Source organism: Morus notabilis, unplaced genomic scaffold, assembly GCF_000414095.1.
Source record: "Morus notabilis unplaced genomic scaffold, ASM41409v2 Scaffold2060, whole genome shotgun sequence".
Taxonomy (NCBI): Eukaryota; Viridiplantae; Streptophyta; class Magnoliopsida; order Rosales; family Moraceae; genus Morus; species Morus notabilis.
In genome coordinates this window covers 58,774-77,867 of record NW_010361108.1, presented here as the reverse complement: position 1 = coordinate 77,867, position 19,094 = coordinate 58,774, and the positions used below count along the sequence as shown (strand labels likewise).

Below are 19,094 nucleotides of genomic sequence, written 5' to 3'. Positions count from 1 at the left end.
AGAACTGATTCTTTTTTTTTTTTTTTTTTTTTTTTTTTCGGAAAAAGAAGAAAAAAATCGAGATCTAAACGTTCCAGATAAATGAAACGTCATTGAGTGCAGCGTTGATGAATGTTCAATTTAGAAGTGATTTCCAATCTTCATGGTTGGCTTTGGCTTTGGGAAATTTTCGTCAGCGCTGCACTCAATTATGTTTCTATCCTTTTGGGACATTGTTGCCATATTAACATTTTTGTGAGAGCTTCAGCTCCTCCATTTTCCTTTGGCCGTTTTTGTTCAACCACTGAAATAGCTAGATCCTGAAAATGGTATGATGGAAATACTCTTCTTCTTTTTCTCTTCTTTTTTTTTTTTTTTTTTTTTTTTTTTTTTTTTTTTTTTTTTTTTTTTTTTTTGGGGGGTATGAAAATGGTATGTTTCTATCCGTTTTTTATTTTTTTTTAGAATTCTTAACTGGGTGTGCAGTTTTTTTATGAAGTTTAAATTGAATCCTTTTTAAGTGTTTAATTATAAAATCTTCTTAGGCAGATGAACACGCTGATGCAGATATCTTTTTGCTAGCACAATTTTCACTCTATTTGCTTCTTTTTCGTTTATTTTTATCACTTTATTATTATTTTTATTTCCTATCTGCTAGCTCTCAGCTGAGGATTTTCTGCTTTTTTTTTTTGGCAAATTTTTTTTAATGCAAAAAACATTTCATTAATCAACAAACTATGAGCTTACAGAAAACTCAATACAAAAAACTTGATACAACAAATCTAAATAAGTAGATCCGTTGGCATCTTAATATAGGGATTTAAGGTCTGATAATAGACACAATTTAGAATACTTATCTTAACTCGTTTAATTTTTCCTTTACGTTTGGCTCTCCTGAAAGAGCTGTAGTAAACTCTCTGTAAAAATTAATTTTTAAAAATCAGTATTTTTTCAGATCAATCTCACTGAAGTAGGAGATCCCACACAAGGTTAATAGCTTCTCCTTCTTCTCTGCTCTCTCTCACTTTCTTTTTCTTATAATATTGTGTTATTTTGATGTAGCAAACAAACAAAAGTTCTATTTTCTTTTGGTATTTGGTCAGGTAATGTTTAAGTTTCAATATATTTCCAAAAAAAAAAAAAGAGAATCACAATAATAAAGAACTATAAAATAAAAACGACAGTATGAAAATAAACGACAAACAAAAGAGAAATAGGTGACCGCAAATTGAGAAACAACACTGAAAAACAATAGTGAGAAAACGACAAGAAGATAGTAAACGACAATAACGTGAAAAGCGACAAACAATGTAGTAAACGACTGCCAAATAAAAGAGGAAAACAAAAATGTAGAAAACACTGGCAATTAGGGGTAAACGACAAGAAACAGCACTGAAACACAATTGTTAGAAAACGACAAGAAGATAGTAAGCGACAATAACGTGAAAAGCGACAAACAATGTAGGAAACGACTGCCAAATAAAAGAGGAAAACAAAAATGTAGAAAACAATGGCACTAGTGAGTAAACGACAAGAAAATAGTAAACGAGATAACTTGAAAAGCCACAAACAATGTACAAAACGACTGGAAAATAGATTATAACGTCAAAATTGTGAAAGGACAACAACGTACAAACCGACAATCCTAAACCCCAACAAATACGGCGAAACTATGTAATGACTGCAAATTAAAAAATAGCTCCTAAGATGTAAAGGTCAACAAATTAGAAACGACAAGAATGAAATGGCAAGAAAACGGCACCAAAGTAATACAAAGATTACTGACGGAAACGACAATAATTAAATTGCTAGAAAATGAAGAAACGACAGAAAAGTAATACATAACAACAACAGAAAAAAAAAAGGTTAATGAAACTGAGAAAAAGTAATAAACGGTAATAACATAAACGACAACAACCTTGGTAAACCGCAAACTCATTTAACCACAGGACCCGCATTAAACGGGGCGGGAAAAAACCCACTTTAAACAGATTCGAATTATAAATGGGTTAAAATTTTAACCCGTTGCGGATCGCGGGGCAGAGACAGATTTAGAGGTCTCCAACCCTATTCTATGTTTACCCGTCCCATTTAATTATATTTTATTTTTAAATTAGATATATTATGTATAATATGCTATAATATATAATTTTAAGTATAATCTATTACAAGATATGTATGAAAATTTAAAACTATCTTTCTTTTTATTTTTGACTTAATGTTTTGTATGTTTATATTGTTTAATTATTTATTTATTTATTTTACAATGGAAATAATTAATCGGGTAAATAGAGCACTACGAATACTCCGAACCCGTGACAGAAAATCCAACCCGTAACCCATCAATTTATGCAGATACATGAGGTATAATGAGTGTTTTTATTCACGAGACGGATGGTGACGAATTGAAGAGAAGACCACCCATCCTAATTCCACTTCGCCCCTGTTACCATCCCTAATCATGATAATAAGTGAGAAGCAAATAAATAAAACAACCAAACGAAAATGAAAAAACGACAGAAAAGTAATACGTAACAACAACAGCAAAAAAAAAAAGAAAAAAAAAAAAGAGGTTAATGCAACTGAGAAAAAGTAATAAACGGTGATAACATAAACGACGACAACAACCTTCGTAAACGACAAAAAGAAAAACGAAGAGAAAAAAAACGACAATAATGGCTTTAAAACAACAGTATAAAATGAACGGCGAAAACGTTTCTAAAAGGACAACAGAATGAAGAACGAGGGCAAATAACATCACAATTTATCCCTATGTTCATTGTTCAGTACAAATCTATAATCAATTAAACGTACTCGCATGACTATAATTGAAAAACCACACTCGGGTAAAAACTGAAATTGTGAAGAAGATCACGTTTATATTTATTTACGCTCCTGGGACAAATTAAGAACATAGAGAATGTATAATCAGCCTATTGAGCATGATTATACATTTTTCAACACGTCACAATAAAAAGTTATCAAATTTCTTTGCAGTAAAATTACCTTCTGAAATCTCAGATCCCTCTTTTAAATATTATTAACGCCGTTTTATAATGATAGGACTAAAGAGAATATACTTAACTTCAAAAGCGCGCATCAGTATTTTGCACTATAATCTTATAATTTATATCCATCAATGGTCAGCAATTCTATTCCTATACGAGTTTTCTTCATATAGCTATCCAATATGTATATACAATCATTCCATGCACGCAATTTATTTTGTGGTCAACTCTTGAAACATGTACATCAGACTTAAATTCAGATCCTAAAAAAAAAAAAAAGGAGCATTTCGGGCCGAACTTGTAATTTTTTTTTAAAATGTAATTTTTTTTTCAGGAAGACTAATTAAAGTTTTAGGGTTTTTTTTTTTCTTTTGAAGGAAAAGTTTTAGGGTTTGAGGAATATTAAATATTAAAACTTGGATATTTTGAATTGTGTAGAGGGAACAGTTAAATCTAAAAGCTTGAATCTAATGGTAACTGTGCAATTTTTCTAGTTTTCAATTCCTAAGCTTTTCACTAAAAAAAAAAAAAAAAAAAAAAAAAAAAATCCAACTGAAAGGAATAAAGGAAGTCTAAAGTTTATCCCAAGGAATTTTCCCTTTGTATTTTTTTTAGCGCATTTTTCCATTTCTATTGATTCCTACTCATTGATTATTAAGTAAAATAAAAAATAAAAAAATAAAAAATAAAAAATAAAAAACTTTTTTTTAGTGAAAAGATATATGATCTAAATTTTGGGATGGGGATATCTCTATTAAATGAGGTACTCAAAATTGATCAGAAAAAAAAAAATGAGGTACTCATAAAAGATATTTTCACTAGATCTAAATTTTGGCGGGTTAGTTATAACAACTTCAGATTTGAAAAATATATTTCATCTATTCATTTTAGTAAATGGAGAAAATCTTTATCAACCCTTACCATGAAACCTAAGACTGCGCCTAACAATCCTCCTAATTTATAGTAAAAAAAAATTTAAAAAAAAAATGTAAAAACGGCTAGCTAATTTTTCCATGCGGAAAGACAAATATATGATACCTTAAATTTCTTGGACAAAAAGAGGTTTCTTTACAGTTATAGTTCAGCGGTTAACGTAAACTCATTCTTACTACGCTTTGGCCTTCTTTTAAATTTTAGAGTTCACGCAGTTAAATATTAAGCCCTTTCAAAAATGCCCCCATCTTTACAGAATATGCTATGCTATACAAAATATATTATATTGAGAGTTTTTGAAGAAACATCTTTCTAGTTTTCTTTCCCTCCACTCAACTTCATCTTTAGGAAATACTTACGTGAAGCAATAGTTTATCATAAACCAAATATCTTACATAAGAAATTAGGCTGTTTTTTTTTTTTTTTTTTTTTTTCCCCCGTTAAACTTCTGTTTTGTTCAACATGCATGTGCATGTCTAACCTTGTCCTTGAATGTATATTCTCATTTTGCATTTCATACATATAATTAAGTATTGTTCTTATATATATATACACGTATGCATTAGCTTTTTATGTCTTGTATAATTGTTTGTTGTAAAACAATAATTGTTCTTGTAAATTGTGTGTTACAAACTAATTAAATGATGTTAGCCTTTGGAAATCTTTGGAGGTGCCAAAGAGTACAAACCACAAAAATATTATCACAAACCCAAGTTCATCAACATTTTGTGCTCAGAAATAATTATCACAAGGAACCTGTCCCGGTGGCATGGGAAAAGCCCGGAATCGGGTGGACAAAACTGAACTTCGACGGATCCTCCAAAGGCAGAGCAGGAAAAGCAAGCATTGGTGGGGTGTTGAGGAACCACAAGGCCGAATTCTTACTCGGATATGCCGAATCCATAGGAAGGGCTAGCAGCACCATCGCGGAACTCGCCGCGCTTCGACGAGGCCTTGAGTTGGCTCTGGAGAACGGTTGGGGCGATCAATATGTGTGGCTTGAAGGAGATGCCAAGACATTGGTGGAGATTATTGTGCAAAGGAGGAAGGTTAAATGTGCCCAAGTTCAAAAGCATGTCAGTCACATAAACTCCATTATTCCAGAGTTCAACGGCTGCATTGTTTCTCATGTTTATAGAGAAGCTAATAGAAGTGCTGACAAATTAGCCAAATTGGGACATCAGTTAGACAAGCCTCAAGTATGGTGGGATAACCCTCCTGATGAAGTCTTGACGTTTCTAGTTGAAGATGCAGAGGGTAAGATCATTTTCCGCAGAAGATAAATTATGATTAGTAGATATTCTTCAAAATTCTTGTATATATGTAATATTTTCTGTTATGTAACTAGTTATTCAATCATCCTTAAAAAAAAAAAAAAAAATAAGTTATTCAATCCTAGGTAGGTGCTTTTATGTTTTTTCCTTGGCAATGTCTCGGTAATAATTTTATTATTATGTGTGTGTGTGTGTAAATGTACTAACATTTAAAGGATGGTGTAAATTTTTGCATGATATATGATAAGGTCAAATATATATCGCATTAGGTCTATGATAGGAAAGCAACCGGATAGCTGTACGTATATTATTGCTAATATAGTACGGCAATATTAATATATTATTCAAATCAAGAGTTTGTCCACAAGTCATCATCACAATGCCTTCAAAGTTCAAAGCATCATGTGTTTATTTCAGGGCGAAAAACTCTCCAAGCGATGCTATTGGTCTGCACTTTTTACGTTCAGTAATTAACATTTTTTTTCTTTATTTGTGCACGTACCTTTAAAGATGAGTAAAAAGGCTCGTTTAATTCGTAGATTTAAATTTTCAATTTGAGTTGAGATGTAATTATATGTGATAATTTTTTATTGTAGTAAAAAAAATTAGATATAATTTTTTGTAAAAATTTTTAACTGTAACAAAAATTAAATTAAAAACTTAAATTAATTAAATGAATGAGACTTAAAAATATGTTTTAGTTGATCATTTTGCAATAGCAGTAGTAATAGCTAGTCAAACTGCTAAACGTACGCTACGTACAAATCAGAGATATCTACAGAAAGCAGCTAGCTAGATAGTAACTTCTACAAATTAGATAATACTTATGCAAGGAAACTCTCTTATTTATATAAATCAATTGTCATGATGGTTAAAGAATAATGGGGTTTTCAAGGAAAAAAAGGGTAGTCCATTATACTAGACCAGCTTGATTATGGTTACCATAAAAGGAGATCACTTTTCAGGACCAAAGTAAAAAGGCAAGTAAATAATGCAGCATTGCAAAAGTAAGATTAATATAAGCCCCCACAAAATTTCTCCAGTGTAAATTTCAGTTGAGCCTTGGCTTAAAAAAATTAAAAATTAAGTCTCATGAGTTGCTCTATAAGTGCTACTGTCGCAAAGTTTCACACAAGTTCTGCACAATTACACCATTTCAGCTTTAAACCAAAATTTTCTCATGTCTCAGAACTCTCAAGATCCATCATTTAATTACAATATATATCATCCTGTGGACCAGGATTTATGCAGACAATTCATCAGCATGTGGTGTGTGTGTGTGTGTGTGTGTGTGTGTATATATATGTATATATATGTATATATGTACACATATCCACACATCATTGTCCTCAATCTGGTGTATGACAGTGCTTTATTGCTTCCGTGGATAATGATAGTACTAAATGAAGGAAAATTGTTTTTGTTTCCATTTCTCATTTTACCACTTTTTTTTTTTTTGGCAGTTTAAGCAAATAGTATTCTTTTCTTTAATATCCTTGATTCCTATGTTTTAGGACGATGCAAAACAGGGGAACAAAAATAATCAACAGAAACAATCCACTTTGACATAACAAGAAAATGTTTTAGCAGTAGAATCACCTGCATAGGAAAAAGCCCACATAAATCAAATCATTTAAGATTGGGAATATCACATCAATGGCATATCATTATAATTTCTGCCCATACCAGATCAAAACTCCAATATCAAACGCTGATGCCAATGCTCCAAAACAATAGGGGATTTTTTAAAAAAAATATAATTATTATTATTAGAAATTCACCAATCCAAAACCGTTATCCAAATAAATTTACATATATAATTAAAAATGTGCTTGAAAAGAGTGAACTGACTATCAAACGCTACTATATCATTGTTCTGTCAAAGTGGAAAAAAATCTCACAAATTTCAAAACGGTTTGTGCAAAATAAAAACTGCTAGAAATACTGCTTTGATCATAGACCTGATTCCTGATCTCCGCTCGTGATCATCTTAAGGATTTTGGGGACCAAATTGGACACGTTTTCCCATTATAATTACGGAATGTGCCATCTTTTCTCTCGCTTCCCCACTGTTTCTTTTCTCCCAATTAATACTGAGACTGGAAACCCTTTCAACGCTTCCTCTGCCCTCCCCCGTTTGTTTCCCGAGAAAAACTTGTCATCTTTTCCCGGAAAGTCGAGTAATTTTTCCTTTTCTTGCTTTTCTGGAAGACTTCGATGGACGAAGACGAAGCGTTGCCGGACCATCTGCGGTGTAACCGGACGGACGGACGGCAATGGCGGTGCAAGCGGAGAGTCATGGACAACCTGAAGCTCTGCGAGATTCACTACCTCCAAGGACGGCACCGTCAGTACAAGGAGAAAGTCCCGGAGTCGCTGAAACTTCAAAGGAAGACGACGGCGAAGAAGAAGGAGGTGAAGGGAGGGGATCAGAATCGCCGCAGCGTCAAAATTAGGGCAAAGAAAGTGGAAATTCTGGCGAAGCTGATGAAGAGGAAGCGATCGGGCGAGACGTTGAGGAAGATGAAGAGGATGAAGAGGGGAAATGCGGAGTTGGAGCTTATAAGGATGGTGCTTAAGCGCGAGGTGGAGAAGAGCACGGAGAAGAGAAGAAAGGACAAGGAGGAGGTTGTTGTCGAAGACGAAAGCGAGGAGGAACTCACCAGAGACCTTCCCAATGGCCTAATGGCGATCTCTTCGTCTCCGTCGCCTTCGCCGCGGCGGGGCTCCGGCAATGTAGGTTCCGATTCGCCTTGCCGTGTCAAGACTGGGGCCGATTTCCAGGCGGTTCCGCAGCGGCGATTCCGGTCGAAGAACAGTGAGACAATTCCTATTGGTAAATTGCAGGTGACTTGTGATTAGCTTTTCTGGTGATGCATTTTTTTTTTCTCTTTTTGACGTTTGAGTGTTCATTGAATTCATTTCTCTCCATTTGATTCATGAATTGTACCGTGAAGCTTTTTCCCTGTGCGCGAAGTGGCGCAAAGTTGAGTAAGGAGAAGAGGAAAAAATGCCATTGGTGTTGCAGAAGTGGTTCGCGGATTCTAATTAAGTGTTTGAGTTGCCAAAAACACTTCTTTTGTTTGGATTGCATCAAAGAAAGGTTCTTTTATTTCTACACCCTAATCATATTTTGATTTCCTCTGTCAAGTTTGATAAGTTGCATTCAGATTGAACTTGAAATCTAGAATCAGATGTTATAATTTGATCTTTAGGAAATCTAAAACACCTGTATTTTAGACATAAATGTGAACTTGAAATCTAGAATCAGATGTCATAATTTGATCTTTAGGAAATCTAAAACACCTGTATTTTAGACATAAATGTGAAAGTCAAGGAAACATTGTCTTTGTTTCCTCAAAAAAAAAAAAAAACATTTTATTTGTATTTTACTATTTTACTTTATCTTCTTATTCTTGCATAGCATATCGCTTTGTAAAAACATGCTTTAGGAGGATATTTCTATATTGAACAAATAAAGCACTCTCGATATTACTATTCTGTTTTCTCCTATTTCTTCTGCTCCGTGTCATTTTTCTTGTAATATTTTTTCTGAAGTAACTCGTTTGATGGTACATTTTGGCATGGAGTGGTCTGACGTGGTATTTAAATCTGTGAATTCGAACCATAAATGAGTATCCCTATCATGTTTAAAACCATTTTCTTTTGGATATTGTTTGGTAGGCCAGAGCAGTCTTTACATATCTGATTCTTCTTGTATCGTTTTTTTGTCCCCAATTAATAAATAAAAAAAAAAGAGGTGCGTGAGTTCAAGATGTAAGATGTATATTGACCCAGTTGTGCCAGATTCTGAGCAAAGTCCAAGAGATTCAATAACTGGATCTTTGTGTAGGATTTTTGTTTGTAGACCTTTATGGCCCTGCATAGACAGCCTCTGGGTATATGTTTCATTGGCATGATGATAAGGTGAAAGTCTTTTAGTTAAAAGTGTATTAGCTCATTGTTACTCCTCGGACCATTTATTTTAGATGACATGTTGATAATTATGATGATCTAAAAAATTAGGTATTTTGATACACAAGAAGAAGTGAAGGAGGCCTGTCCAGTTTGTCGCAGAACGTGTACTTGTAAGGACTGCTTGGAAAATCCATCTAAGGACACTGAAAGTAAGGTCTGACATTAATGTTGGAGGACTTTTGCAATAGGGCATTCTTAATTTGTAGTGATACTTAAATTTGTGTGCATACGTTGATTTCAGGATTTTTTCGGGGAGAAACATAAAGGTGAAGTAATATTATTTGTCCATTATTTGATCTGCATGCTTCTTCCCTTGTTGAAACAAATTAACCGAGACCAGAATGATGAACTAGAAATCGAGGCTAGAACAAAAGGTAGTATTGTGAATCCCCTAGTTGGTCTTCTGAGAATCAAATTTTAGATTAATAATTTAATATCATATGAGTTATTCATGGATCCCTCTATGGAACAGGACAAAAGTCCTCTACTCTTCATATAAAGCAGGCTGAAACAGGGTGCAACGAGAGACAATGCTGGTATGTTCTCTGCTTCTGGTAATCTGATTTTACAATTTAACTTACATTTTCTATGCTGATTTTCTTTTTCCCGATTTACTTTGGGAGCAGCAATAGATGCAAAGCTTCTATATTGGATCTCCACAGAACCTGCCCAAATTGTTCCTATAATCTTTGTTTAAGTTGTTGTCGGGATTTGCATCACGGGGGCTTTTACGGAGGTACTGATATGCCTATCTCAATGTACTCTAACAAAAAGAAAACTCGTATGTCTCGTAATACACGGCAGATAGAGAAGAAGCCGATAAGAACCAGGAAAAACTCCAGTAAGGATCTGGCTTTGTCTGTTTCACTGCCACACTGGAAAGCTCAAAATGATAATGCACAAATATCTTGTCCGCCCAGGGACTTTGGTGGTTGTGGCGAGAGCCTCCTTGAACTGAGATGTCTGTTCCCTTTAAGTTTTACCAGAGAGCTGGAAGTAAGTGCCGAAGAGTTAGTCTGTAGCTATGACTTTCCGGATACTTCAGACATACAGTCATGCTGCTCTATATGTCTTGGCACAAACCAGAAAGCTAAAGGAATAAAGCAGTTGCAAGAAGCAGCTGTAAGAGAAGGCTCGAGCGATAACTTTTTGTATTATCCCACACTTCTGGAAATTCATGGTGATAACTTTGAACACTTTCAGAAACACTGGCTGAAAGGTCATCCTGTTATAGTACGCAATGTGCTTCAGGCTACTTCTCATTTGAGTTGGGATCCAGTATTAATGTTCTGCGCTTATCTTGAGAGAAGCATTTCCAGATATGAAGATAACAGGGATACATGTGAAGTTACTAATCGCTTGGATTGGTGCGAGGTTAGTCCTGTTAAAAGGTTTTAGAGTTTGGGATGATAATATGGTATTTACTCTTGTTTATCATAATAACACTTACTTTATAATTGTTGTCCTTACAGCTAAACTCTTCATTTATCAATCATGTATAGTTTGTATCACTATTTAGCACGCGTTTTTGTTTTGTTTTGTTTTTTTGTCTGAAGTCCTCATTCATCAACCATATATAGTTAGTTCACTATCTAGCACGTTTTTTTTATCTTCATTATTTCACTTGTCACGTGACAGGTAGAAATTGGTATCAGGCAGTACTTTATGGGTTCTTTCAAGGGAGAAACCCATAAAAATACATGGAGCGAGTCTCTGAAATTAAAGGGCTGGCTTTCTTCCCAGTTATTTCAACAACAGTTTCCAGCTCATTTCGCTGAAATAATCCATACCTTACCACTTCAAGAATACATGAATCCAGCATCTGGTCTTCTAAATCTTGCCGCAAGGTTGCCACAGGAAATCCCAAAGCCTGACTTGGGTCCATGTCTTTACATTTCGTATGGCTATGCTGAGCAACTTGTGCAGGCTGATTCTGTCATAAAACTTTGTTATGATTCATGTGACATGGTATGTTCATTTCATTCCTCTTTTGTAGTACTGTCAAATAGTTTATTATCTTGAAATTGGGATGGAAATACCTTTTCCTCTAGATGCTTAGGTGTAATTTTCACATTGTTGAAAGCACTCATCGATTTTTTCTACCCCTTTCAACATCTAATAATGTCCAAAATACTATGATTCCAGTCATGTTTAGGGTGGTCCTCTTGCTGAGATCAAATTCTGGTACTATTTCAATCCAAGCCTTTAATCCCAGCTATTGGAGTTGGATTCAGGGAAATTAAAATCGAAAACTTCTTCCAAAGCATCGCATTCTCTTTCAATGACATTCATATTCACTCTTTAACATTTGTTTGTACTCATTGTCTTAAGATCATGAATTGTACATAACTTTGGGAATACGAGTGATTTGTGTGCTGTTCTTTTTATTTGTTTTACCCAGGTTAATATTTTGGCACATACTTCAGATGTCCCTATCTCTGCAGAACAAGTTTCTAAAGTAAGAAAGCTACTCAAGAAGCACAAGGCTCAAACTAAAAGGTTGTCGTCCAAGGTTACTTCTGATCAAAACTTAGTGAATAAAGACAACACAAGATCATCATTGAATGGTGAGAAAATTAAAGACATGGAACTGCGGGATATAATTGGAGAAGAAATGCATTTACGCAAGAGAATAGCTAGAGTATCTTGTTCCTCTGCTGCCACCAATGGATCATGTGATAGAAATCTCAAGGAGAGTAGTATGTCACGTGATGTGGAATCCGTTTCTGATTCTGATTTTGATACCGATTGTGGGACCATAAATGAGTTTGAAACACCAGAAGATAAGAAGAGTTTTGGGGCTCAAATTGAAAGCTCCAATCGTGATTGTAAAAAGCCCTTAGCCACGTCTTCTCGTGCCCACTGGGACGTCTTTCGCAAACAAGATGTTCCTAAGCTTAAAGAATATCTCAGAAGGCATTCTCATGAGTTTGCTTGTTTACGTGACTTTCAGAAGCATGTAAGTCCGGAACCTAACTTTTTCCCTGTTAGCAGGTTTGAAGTAACAGTGTTGACGTGCTTACTTGCATGTCTTCTGTAGGTTGTTCATCCAATATTTGATCAGAGTTTCTTTCTTGATACCACTCACAAAATGAGGCTTAAGGAGGAGTTTGGTAAGTAGTCTGTGGCTTTCATCATTTGCAGCAATCAGAAATAATAGAAACTGAGCCTACTATTTCTTTTTTGTACAGAGATTGAACCTTGGTCTTTTGAGCAGCGTGTTGGAGAAGCTGTAATAATTCCTGCGGGATGTCCCTACCAGATTAGGAGTCCTAAGGTCAGATATGCAACACTTAGAACAACATTTGAAATGTGACTTTTTATTTGACCTTTTTTAGTGATTACCTCAGTTTTCTGTCTCAATAAGTTAATAGTGATTACCTCAGTTGTCTTTCTTATCAAAATAAATAAATAAATAAATAATTAATTAATTAATAATAAAAAAACTGTCCTCTCCTGTTTCATGTAGTAAATTATGATTTCCCATTGTTTCAACATTCGGAGTATATGAGAAAAATTTTCTACGTTTTTTTTTGTTAAAAAAAAAAAGAGATATCTGCTTTTTTTTTTTCGCCTACTTCTTAAAGTTGAATTTTCTTTGTCATGGGTTAACTACTTTCTTTAACACTTTGTCGTAATATTTTGACACTCGGCAGTCCTGTGTTCATGTGGTGTTGGACTTTATGTCTCCTGAGAACGTTAACGAGTGTGTCCAGTTGACGGATGAAATCCGTCTTCTCCCCGATGACCATAAAGCAAAAGTAGACAAATTAGAGGTGACATTTTAGAAATATTTCTAGTTTGTTATTATTTTCTTCTCTTTTTTTTTTTGCATCACATTGACGAGTAACAAGACTTCTTTATTTTAATGTCGCGGAAACAGGTGAGGAAAATGGCTCTTCATAGTATTAGTACTGCTATCAAAGAAATTCGCGAGCTTACATGTGCAACATAAGTTCGCAACCGAGTTTAGGTTCCAAGATATGTGTGCTGACATGAGATTTCTCCTTGGGCATACCAAGATTTAGCACGTTACTTTTGAGGACAAAGATGTGAAAATAGTACTGCCTCATTGCAGATTCGTGTATGCTGTATAGATTGGTTTTTTTGGTGCCCAAAACAATTTTTGTCCGTTCACTCATAAAAGGATGTTGACATTTCTTGAGATTGTGACGCATCAGAAGTAGAGAGCCACGCACAGCTAAAATTTGTAGTACAGAAAGTCTTTTTTCTTCTAATAATTGATATTGATTTTTTTTTTCTCTCTTTTGATAATATTGACATTGAATTAGTGAATTAGTTTTAAGCATGAGAAAAGGATGTTTGGCGTACAACAGTGTATTAATCTGCACAGCCTGCATATAAAAACTAACGAGTTAATCACTTTAGTGACCGTTACCCTATTATAGTTTTAAAAAGCTTGGACTTGGCGTTATGCTCCAACGAAGTTGGAATCAGCCGTCAATCACCTCATGATGCATCTCATTACCAATTAAAAAGAGGGGGAAAAAAACTCTTATCTCATTACCAATTAAAAAAAGGGAGAAAAAAACTAGTGTCACTATTTTGCAAATTTTTGGTCGTTTGCATGTAGTGCCTGTTCCAGGCTTCAGAAATTCTTTGCATATGGCATATAGATATGGATCATAATTATTAAATCACCTCAAACCTCGCCTCTGCATACTAATTACGATCTACTGGTAATATAATCGCTTTGTTGCATAAAATTTGTGTGTAAGTCAGAACAAGCGAGTGTTCATGGCAGTATTCTTTTAAAGACAGATGAAAAGTAGAAATCTTTTGGTAAATGGCGGACGGACAAAATGTGAAAAATGACTGTTCGTCAAACAAAGTTGTTTTGGTAGTCATAACACTAAAGTGTGCCGGTTAAAAAGCCGGATATACTATTTTGGACACTCCTTTCGACGTGGAAAGTAGCAAAGCTCTTGATTCATGCATTGCAAAACGTCGTCTAGGCTTTGGTCGTCAATACTTTTAATAAGAAACGGAGTGTCTTTGAGCTAACGTTTGCAATGATAACGTACGAATTATCGTTCCCCCAATAATTTTCGAGACGTTAAACATCATGCTTACATGAGACTTCCCGTCGGAAAAATCCCCGAATACTAAGCACTTGCTCCAAAAGACGAAAAGTACAGCTTAAAACCAGCAACAGAAAAGTACATCCGTATATGAAACTTTACACAAAATGTTAAAAAAAAAATGAAAGAATAGAATCAACATTTTTATTTCTCTGTTCATTTCCATGTTTCTGCTTGAGATTTGTGACGCTCGACGACGCAACAATGCTTCCTGGAAAATGAATAGGTAAATACACAGAAGGATTTTCCCTTCAACTATAACATATAGCTGAAAATTCTCACCCAAAAAAAAAAAAAAAAGAATAAAAGAAAAAGAAGGCCTAAGACAGTCAATGTTATTCCTTAGGACCTGTATATTCTTCGTTTAGCTAGAAGTGTCAAAATTGTTTTAATAATATCAACAGACGAGATCTCATGGGGCCATCAACCCCTCGATTGTGTAGGAAAGAGACTTTGCCCAGTCAGCTTTGAGTAGCAGCGTTTGCAGTGTGTGCATCACATCGTAACCAGGATCGAGTTTACGTTGCCAACCCTGCAACAAATTAAAGATATATGAGATCATAAGATGTTTTAGACACAATATAATCCGAAAACTAAAGCAGGGGAATAAACAGTACGGATATGAGGCTGCATTATTAGGATGAAAAAGATGAAACTGCAGAAGAATTAACCCAAAAAAAAAAAAATGGAAGAATAGCAACTTGATCGTCACTCATATCATTCGGATCATATTTTTGGTTTCTTTGATCTTTGCGACAACAGTAAGGGACATGATTTGCGACTATGAAACTGTGATCTAATGGTAAAACGAGCATGGCAAATTAACCAGCTATGCTCAACTAGGTTCATTTTTCACATTACGGTAAGGCAGGTGGATCACAATTAATTATGCATGGCTAAAATAAAATAAAAGGAACACTCACCTCAAGAACCAAGGTTGTCACCATGACAGTACATACGTTACCATCGACGTTGACTCTATGACGCCTAACTTTCTCAAGCACTTGCTGCATGCACTCAGCAGGATGTACTAGATCCCCCTCTGGAGTACCCCAAAAGTCGAATGCTGCCTCTACTTCCTGTAAACACAACGTAGTTAGAAAATAGAATCAGAGCAATGGAAAACGATCAAAATTGACTGGAGGAAAGTATAAACTAGTTTAAGAAAAATGAGATTGTCGATACAAACTTGATTTAGACAAACAATAATAAAAACGATGATATGGATTATGCTTGTTGATGGACCATACAACAAATAATATATGTCGATGCATTTGAACTGATCAGTTAAATGGTTTGATTGTATTTAATGCGTAGTGAATTCTAAAAACTATTGCAAGTTTTATTAAAAAATTTTATGGACGTTTTTCAAAACTCTTGATTATATCACGTATGTGTGTGTGTATTATATCGTTTTAACCTTACGTTTTTCATGCTGAATATTTTAACGCAATTTTTATTGGAAAACTTCAATTGCGTTTTTTGGGTTGACAACTTCAATTGAATTTGTACCCATCCAAAACCTGCACTTCAATTGGTTGAAACTTCAATTGTTTTTTCCATTCTGCGTTTTTCAAACCGTAATCCCAATCAATCCAACCAATGAAGTCTCAAGCAGAATATTTTACCTCAATGAAAGCCTTTGGATTAGGGCAGTTCTGTTGCTTAGACAACCTAAGTGTGCACTCAGCAGCAGTGCGGCCATCTCGACGAGCAACAGCCTTGAAAAATTCCACCAAATTTAATCGGTCACTTCCAGAGAGTTCAGCAGTCATGCCTACATCAAGGAAAATGACATGAGGCTTTGATTTGAAAAGCCGTTTCCGAGTAGACTTGCCTGGCGCTACCCGGACAAGGATATTTCCAGGATGCATGTCTGCATGTATAAAGTTGTCCACCTGAAAGAAAATTCACATATGTTAAAAAGACTAAAGTATAAGAAGTAATAAAGCTCGACAATTAATCCCTGACTAAATAAGACCAGAGAGCATGGTAACCAAATGAAGAGATAAGACTCTATCTTATGCAACAACAACCAAATATGCCTAATACACATCTTAATCCAATATCCAAATATATAATAAAACAAAGAAATCATTAAATGCATTCAACTAACCAATATTTTAATGATTATGTGATAATTCTACCGTTGTGTTCTAATGATAAAAAAGGAGAACCTTTCTGCATTCAACAATGCAAAACATTACCCTTTTAGGAGTTATTTAACACATGAAGATAGACAAAGATCAACAAAAAACTGTTGTCCGGTAACTTTCACATGTATAACTATAAACATTACAAGAGACCAACTATAGAAGTCTTAGACGATACAAAGAACATCTGAAGCATGTACAAGATATGTTACCAGAAGCATCTTCAAGAGTGCATGCGTGCCAATGTGAGCAAGTGCTGATTTAATCCGAGTATGGCCTTCAAGGTCATCCACATAGTGTGAGACACATTCACCGTGTTCAAAAGTTTCCACCAAAACAGCTGGATGCACAAGTGGATACACAGGCTTAGGGAAGGAAACATCCTTCCAACGCCGAAAATTATAAATAAAGCGGCTCAAGTGGGCAGCTTCTCTTGCAAGGTCAACTTGGGACATCATAAAAACTCCAAACTGCTGTACACTTTCATCCAATCTTAACCAGTTTAGTGTGGGGATGAACTTCGAAACTTTAGCTACAAAATTGATTATCATGAAATCTCTTCTTATTGATTCACCAACACCAGGATGTCTAACCTTGACAGCAACTACCATGGGCTTCACCTGTTGACCAGGGTAGCGAAATCTCAAAGAAGCTCTATGCACCTGGGCAATACTGCCAGATGCAACCGGTATCTCCTCAAAATTCTCAAAAATTTCAGAAATCTTGCGGCCAAATGCTCTTTCAATGGTTTTCTTTGTGTAAGCAAAGCTGTGTTCAGGAGCTTTTGTATGAAGCTCTGCAAGCTTGCCGCATAAATCTCTAGGGAAGAGATCTGGCCGCGTAGCAGCCCATTGGCCCCATTTAATGAATGCTGGACCTGCTTTTTCCAAGGTACGAAGAACAACCTGAAGCCAAAGTTTCCTGAACTGAGGTCCAAAACTATCTGCAAACGGTGCCATCATTATGCTAGGTGCAAACAAAACTGTTAAATAGATAGCTCTGAAGATTAATATTAGACCTTCTAATATTGACCAAACTAATGATGCCATTAGAGCATGCCCATCTTGGGCACGCGTATAAAAACTCTCTGATGGGTAATGATCTATGTCGGTAAATGATCTCTGTGCCCATGCTACCTGTCCAAAAGTGAAGGCAAAAATACCTGGAACAACGAAATGAGAGCGCATTGCAGCCAAGCTAACTGCTTGAGCAATCCTATTTATGGGGGAAAAAGTACATGGCCTGGAATGACACTTTTGAGCAAGCCTTTTCCAAACAATTTGGGCATGATGCGTGACCGAACTGCTCGCTGAGAACAAGGAGAAATTCCTGGAAAAACTTGTCCTTCCCAAACACTTTGCGGTACTATACAACGAGAGTGTGGTACGAGCTCCGCTCGAAAATCTATAATGCACGTAAAATCTGTACCGAGGCAGATGTAGCCCTACTGCAACTGCTCCATACTTCTCTGCTTCCGTACAGCTGTGCCCTGTGGTTCTAAGAACAGAATGTGCAAATCTCCTAATATATCCAGACGTCAAAAATCTGCAATTTGAAAATCTAACCAATGAACATGATACCCTTTACAATCAGTGAGCTGATTTAATCATTGTAAGCATCCCTTAAAGACTCCTACCCATTTAGATACAAATTCCTTTTCTCATTAAAAAAAAAATCACTACAAAAATATAAATTGAAATATTTTCCGTGATCCAATCCTTGCGCAAGAATTATCTTTGTTTGATCACCCAATAAGAAAATTCTTCATAATGAAAGGAAGATAGTAATTGGATCAGATACTTTTTTAATTCAAATTCTAGCAATAGGTGTGTAAGGTATACAATTCCCAATGGCAGGTTAAGGAGTTCCCGAACAACACAAATATTGAGAAAATCACACTTTTGAGATTCCAATTACTCGTAAAATCAACAATTTATCGCTACAAACTCATCTTAAGCATTAATTTACCTCCAAACATTGAAAAAATCGTGACTTGCGAACATATAATTTAGATTATCTCCAAATTTATCTCAAATTCCGATTCAATATGGCCCAAATAAACCGTAAAACTATCTTCCTAAATCTAAAATGGAAAGAGACTTCAAAAAACAAACAAAAAAAAGGTCGACCGACCTTGACATGGCGTTTGGATCTTGGGGGAACTGATTTTGACTAACGAGCGCAGGTGGTGAATGGTACTAACAAGCATTTTCTTACGAAGAAATCAGATTTTGCCACCATTGAAGATCGTGCCTCGAGCTCTGGTTCTGGTTAGAGTTTTGCGGTGTTAGGGTTTAGACGACGATCTTCACTCTTCAAAGCGGCGCGAGAAAGAAGCCGGTTTTTGCCGATGGGCCGCTCCATTATGTTGGAATTCGTTGATTGGGTCTTCCTTGGGCCCACTCTCGCTTAGACGGTGGCTCTCGTGGTCGTGGGCCTCACGCGCATGGGTTTCCGAACTGGTAAAACGTAGGGTAATCTTGAGAAGCTTCGTGGGTCAAAATTTTCTCTCTTCATTCATAAACTATTTATAAATAATTATATTTATAAATATTAATTTTTTTAATTAAATAATTATACTAATAAAAAGATATTTATTAAAAATAAGAGATAAATATCCAAACTCATACATTCTCATGAATAAATTCTCCATTCTTTTTAAAATTT

The 19,094-nt window shown here is 35.3% G+C and overlaps 2 protein-coding genes across 3 annotated transcripts; one reads left to right on the top strand and one right to left on the bottom strand.

Moving 5' to 3' along the window:
• The first annotated feature begins 7,143 nt into the window (after nt 1-7,143).
• On the top strand, nt 7,144-13,376 carry LOC21385972 (lysine-specific demethylase JMJ25). The gene is made up of 12 exons (XM_024165856.1): nt 7,144-8,041; nt 8,152-8,297; nt 9,221-9,326; nt 9,414-9,546; nt 9,645-9,708; nt 9,799-10,546; nt 10,811-11,140; nt 11,574-12,131; nt 12,213-12,285; nt 12,364-12,449; nt 12,829-12,948; nt 13,056-13,376. Exons 1-12 carry the CDS (start codon nt 7,412-7,414, stop codon nt 13,125-13,127), a joined length of 3,066 nt encoding a protein of 1,021 aa, XP_024021624.1. The 5' UTR covers nt 7,144-7,411; the 3' UTR covers nt 13,128-13,376.
• A 1,008-nt stretch (nt 13,377-14,384) lies between these two features.
• Nucleotides 14,385-18,797, bottom strand: LOC21385971 (probable serine/threonine-protein kinase abkC). 2 transcript variants are annotated; one of them, XR_002902255.1, is made up of 6 exons: nt 18,561-18,797; nt 16,640-17,972; nt 15,903-16,172; nt 15,198-15,353; nt 14,624-14,806; nt 14,385-14,485 (listed from the first exon to the last, which is right to left on the bottom strand). XR_002902255.1 is itself a non-coding variant. In XM_024165855.1 (5 exons), the coding sequence occupies exons 1-5, from the start codon at nt 18,566-18,568 to the stop codon at nt 14,687-14,689; spliced, it is 1,887 nt and encodes a 628-aa protein (XP_024021623.1). In that variant the 5' UTR covers nt 18,569-18,797; the 3' UTR covers nt 14,385-14,686. The 2 variants fall into 2 exon arrangements, 1 of the variants encoding a protein (XP_024021623.1); XM_024165855.1 differs by having other exon boundaries at nt 14,385-14,806.
• Between the last annotated feature and the right edge of the window lie 297 nt (nt 18,798-19,094).

Coding starts and splice junctions, on each gene's coding strand:
- LOC21385972 (XM_024165856.1), top strand. CDS start 7,412: ATGGACGAAGACGAAGCGTTGCCGGACCATCTGCGGTGTAACCGGACG. Junction 8,298..9,220: donor TTGGATTGCATCAAAGAAAG/GTTCTTTTATTT, acceptor CTAAAAAATTAG/GTATTTTGATACACAAGAAG. Junction 10,547..10,810: donor ATCGCTTGGATTGGTGCGAG/GTTAGTCCTGTT, acceptor GTCACGTGACAG/GTAGAAATTGGTATCAGGCA.
- LOC21385971 (XM_024165855.1), bottom strand. Junction 16,173..16,639: donor CACTCTTGAAGATGCTTCTG/GTAACATATCTT, acceptor ATTTTCTTTCAG/GTGGACAACTTTATACATGC. Junction 15,354..15,902: donor ATCCAAAGGCTTTCATTGAG/GTAAAATATTCT, acceptor TTGTGTTTACAG/GAAGTAGAGGCAGCATTCGA.